Below are 4,967 nucleotides of genomic sequence, written 5' to 3' on the forward strand. Positions count from 1 at the left end.
AGCTGAGACGGGTATAAGGAGAAGCAACATATTTCAGTTGCTCAGGTGAATGCCTGGCTGGTGGTAAGTGTTTAATACGTGAAATTTATTTTTGCTACTGTTAACATAAAAAATTATTAAGAACATCAGCTCTCTGATCGCAAAAGAAAAAGAGTCAGGGCAACAGAACAGAGAACGTTCCCTCTTGAAGAAAAGTAACTGAAATTGTCATCTCTGTATCCCTAAGCCCTCACCTCATGCCCAGTGCCTGGCTTATAGGAGCCACTCAGGTTTCCTCTGCTGCCTGAGAGAATGACAGGAGTGAAGAAAGGTTGTCAAGATTTCCCTGACATTAGCTGCTGTTGGGCCATTGAATCTGAACTCTCAAAGCCACAAATATTCTAAAGCTCTGGGCTATAAACCCAAGGCTGAATCCCCCAAAGTTCAGAAGCTGAAAAGCCAGAATTAGAACCTAAGAATGTAAATGGCTGCAGGTCCAACTTCACGCCCCAGGCCCGGGAAAGTGCGGACGTCCGCTCCTTTCCACCTGGCTTCCTCCCTCACTGCTCCTCACAGGGGTAAGTGCACCTGCTCCCGGCAAGTCACACCCCTATCCTGGCACTGGGGCGCGGCTCTGCGAAGCCCACGGGAGGGCAGGGAAGGGGGCTGTCAGGCGACCACCTCCTGGCCCTGGGGACGGACGATGCTGCCGCACTATCTCAGCCCTGTGGGGAGGGTCTCCCCGGCCCCACTTGCAGATCTGAAGGCACTCAGAGAAGTTCGGCGATTTGTTCACCTCACAGCCTGGCAGCGCTGGCCACGTGAGAACCCACGATTCCCGAGTTCGGTATTCTTTCCTCCACACACTTTTGTCCCTAAGGGGTGCGGGGTAGGGGGAAGAATAAAGTAACAACCGCGGAAAAGGAACCACTTACATGTGTCTAGCGCTTCCTAGAGGCTACCCAGGATATGGGCCCACCACCGGGCTGGGAGCGGAGAGATTTTAAATCCTGGTCCTATCCCTGTCTCGCTCACTTGCTGCGTGACTTTTGCCGAGTGTCTCACGCTCCCGTCTTCCTGTAAGCAAATCAGGACCGGAGCGGGGTGTGTGTGTGTGTGTGTGTGTGTGTGTGTGTCTGTGTGTCTGTCTGTCTATCTGTCTGAAGTCTGGTGGCATGTTGTGCGGGGGCGGGTAGTAGACGATCACCCGGGTTCCCCAAGTTTCAGATTCCCTATACGCTCGTTCAGAACTGAACGCTGAATTGCCCCCCAATTCCACCCCCTATAAAAAAAACTTCGCCATCGAGGCAAAACTGTGAACCCTCGCACCTTTTTCCAGTGGTTTGGAAAGGGCAATGGGGGTGCAACGCGGACTTAGCTGAGCACCCAGTCTGGAGCAATGCAAATCACTTGGCTTCCAGGCGCAGCCAGACAGCAGCGCTGACGGTCGCTCGTAAACTTGACCGGGAGAAAACTTTGGAGCGTCCTCAACGTGGGGGGCCCACTCTCGCGAGACCGCCCCTAAACTTAAATCCACTTTCACTCGCCCCCACAGGGGACTGAACAGAGCTACCTTAAGAGCGGTGCTCCCGCCCCCCGGAAGTGCGGGGGGGGGGACGCAGAGCCTGGCCCTCGGCCTCCGGCCCCGCTGGGAGGCGGCGTGCCGGCGGAGGACAACAAGCCCCCCGAGTGGGGAAACGCCCTCCCCCCACCCCGCGTCCTTGAGCGCAGACACCTGGCCGGGGTCCCGAGCCTTCCGGGTGCCGGCATCTCCCGCATTCCCGCCCGAGCCCTGAACCGGAGCCCGCTTCGGTCCGAGGCTGCGGGAGCCCGCGTCCGCCCGGCTCTCGGCAGCCACCGTCACTAGACAGTCAAACCCCAAGACGTCAGCCCACAATGCACCGGGCGGGCCGGGAAAGACGCGCCGGGGAGGGGAGAGGGAAGAGCGGGGCGCGAGTCGCGCGGGAGGGGGAGGGGGAGAGGAGGAGAAAAAAGGGCCCAACTGTAGGAGGGCAGCGGAGCATTACCTCATCCCGTGAGCCTCCGCGGGTCCAGAGAAGAATCTTCTAGGGTGGGGTCTCCATGGCGACGGGCGGGCCCGCCCCCTTGAGAGCGACGCGAGCCAATGGGAAGGCCGTGGGGTGACATCATGGGCTATTTTTAGGGGTTGACTGGTCACAGATAAGTGTTGAGCTCGGGCTGGATAAGGGCTCAGAGTTGCACTGAGTGTGGCTGAAGCCGTGAGGCGGGAGTGGAGGTGCGCGGACTCAGGCAGACGGACAGACAGACACAGGCAGGCAGGCAAGACGGCCGCAGAGTCCGAGCTGCACATCTGGTTTTCTTTTCCATTTTCTCACCAACTGCCCAGAGCTAGCGCCTGTGGCTCCCGGGCTGGTGTTTTGGGGAGCGTCCGGAGAGCCCCATCTCCAGCCGCCCCCAGGAGGAGAGCCCCGCTTCCCCGGAGCTGGTGACAGCGCGGAGAGCGGCGACAGTCTTTCCGGGGAAGTCCAGAGAGCCGCTGCAGCGGCAAAGAACTTTCCTGGCCAGCAGCACAGGGGACAAGTGGCCCGAGTCCCGGAGCGAACTTTTGCAAAGCTTTCCTGCGCCTGAAGCTGCCGCGGCGGCGGTGAAGACGGAAAGGCGGCGGAGAGCGGCACCCGACGAGGGACGTGCGCCCGGTTTCACTCGCACCGGTTGCTGAACTTGGGCGAGCGCGAGCCGCGGCTGCCCGGCGCCCCCTCCCCCTCGCCGCGGAGGAGGGGACAGTCGTCGCAGTCCGGGCGGCGGACACCCGCTGCCGGCCGGCCACCGCGGGATCGGCGCTGCCTGCCGCCGCCCGGAGGGCCGCTGTCGCCGGGAAGCGTGTTCGTCTGCGGGCGCCCAGCTACCGCTGCGCCGAGAGCGCTCCGGGAGTGACCGCGACTTTTCAAAGCCGGGCAGCGCGCGCGAGCTGACAAGTAAGAGCGCTGGCGGCGTCCGAACCCTGAGCACCTGGGAGCGAGCTGGTGAGCAGGGCGCAGGGGGGAGGACAGCCGGCGGGTGCGCGCGCCCCTCGAGGAACTTTCCTTGCCCAGGGCCCCGGGAGGGGTGTCCCCCGCTCGCCAGCGCGCTGTTGCGGCCCCGAAACTTCTGCGCGCAGCCCAAACTAACCCCACGTGAAGTGACGGACTGTTCTATGACTGCAAAGATGGAAACGACCTTCTACGACGATGCCCTCAACGCCTCGTTCCTCCAGTCCGAGAGCGGCGCCTACGGCTACAGTAACCCCAAGATCCTGAAACAGAGCATGACCCTGAACCTGGCCGACCCGGTGGGCAGCCTGAAGCCGCACCTCCGGGCCAAGAACTCCGACCTCCTCACCTCGCCCGACGTGGGGCTGCTCAAGCTGGCGTCGCCCGAGCTGGAGCGCCTGATAATCCAGTCCAGCAACGGGCACATCACCACCACGCCGACCCCCACGCAGTTCCTGTGCCCCAAGAACGTGACAGACGAGCAGGAGGGCTTCGCCGAGGGTTTCGTGCGCGCCCTGGCCGAACTGCACAGCCAGAACACCCTGCCCAGCGTCACGTCCGCGGCGCAGCCGGTCAGCGGGGCGGGCATGGTGGCTCCGGCGGTGGCTTCAGCGGCGGCCTCGGCGGCGGGCGGCGGCGGCGGCTTCGGCGCCAGCCTGCACAGCGAGCCGCCGGTCTACGCCAACCTCAGCAACTTCAACCCGGGCGCTCTGAGCGGCGGCGGCGGGGCGCCCTCCTACGGCGCGGCCGGCCTGTCCTTTCCCGCGCAGCCCCAGCAGCAGCAGCAGCCCCCGCAGCCGCCGCACCACCTGCCCCAGCAGATCCCCGTGCAGCACCCGCGGCTGCAAGCCCTGAAGGAGGAGCCGCAGACGGTGCCCGAGATGCCCGGGGAAACGCCGCCCCTGTCCCCCATCGACATGGAGTCGCAGGAGAGGATCAAGGCGGAGAGGAAGCGCATGAGGAACCGCATCGCCGCCTCCAAGTGCCGGAAAAGGAAGCTGGAGAGGATCGCCCGGCTGGAGGAAAAAGTGAAAACCTTGAAAGCGCAGAACTCGGAGCTGGCGTCCACGGCCAACATGCTCAGGGAACAGGTGGCACAGCTTAAACAGAAAGTCATGAACCACGTTAACAGTGGGTGCCAACTCATGCTAACGCAGCAGTTGCAAACGTTTTGAGGAGAGACTGTCGGGGGCTGAGGGGCAACAGAGAAAAAAAAAATAATCACACAGAGAGACAGACTTGAGAACTTGACAAGTTGAGAGAGAGAAAGAGAGAGAAAAGAAGTGTCCAAGGACTAAAGCCAAGGGTATCCAAGTTGGACTGGGCGGCGTCCTGACGGCGCCCCCAGTGTGCACGAGTGGGAAGGACTTGGCGCGCCCTCCCTTGGCGTGGGGCCAGGGAGCGGCTGCCTGCGGGCTGCCCCGCTTTGCGGACGGGCTGTCCCCGCGCGAACAGAACGTTAGACTTTTCTTTAACATTGACCAAGAACTGCATGGACCTAACATTCGATCTCATTCAGTATTAAAGGGGGGAGGGGGAGGGGTTACAAACTGCAATAGAGACTGTAGATTGCTTCTGTAGTACTCCTTAAGAACACAAAGGGGGGGGGTTGGGGGAGGGGAGGCGGGAGGGAGTTTGTGAGAGCGAGGCTGAGCCTGCAGATGAACTCTTTTCTGGCCTGCTTTCCTTAACTGTGTATGTACATATATATATTTTTTAATTTGATGAAAGCTGATTACTGTCAATAAACAGCTTCATGCCTTTGTAAGTTATTTCATGTTTGTTTGTTTGGGTGTCCTGCCCAGTGTTGTTTGTAAATAAGAGATTTGGAGCACTCTGAGTTTACCATTTGTAATAAAGTATATAATTTTTTTATGTTTTGTTCCTGAAAGTTCCAGAAAGGATATTTAAGAAAATACAATAAAATATTGAAAAAGTACCCCTCCCACAACCTCTTTTCTGCATTATCTATGGATT

The 4,967-nt window shown here is 60.0% G+C and overlaps 1 protein-coding gene across 1 annotated transcript; it reads left to right on the top strand.

Moving 5' to 3' along the window:
• The first annotated feature begins 2,165 nt into the window (after window positions 1-2,165).
• JUN (Jun proto-oncogene, AP-1 transcription factor subunit) lies at window positions 2,166-4,762 on the top strand. The gene has a single exon (XM_039238956.1). The coding sequence runs from the start codon at window positions 3,155-3,157 to the stop codon at window positions 4,163-4,165; it is 1,011 nt and encodes a 336-aa protein (XP_039094887.1). The 5' UTR covers window positions 2,166-3,154; the 3' UTR covers window positions 4,166-4,762.
• Window positions 4,763-4,967: the final 205 nt, after the last annotated feature.

The sequence above is a fragment of the Hyaena hyaena genome, unplaced genomic scaffold, assembly GCF_003009895.1.
Source record: "Hyaena hyaena isolate Hyena2069 unplaced genomic scaffold, ASM300989v1 scaffold_5, whole genome shotgun sequence".
In the NCBI taxonomy this organism is placed as follows: domain Eukaryota; kingdom Metazoa; phylum Chordata; class Mammalia; order Carnivora; family Hyaenidae; genus Hyaena; species Hyaena hyaena.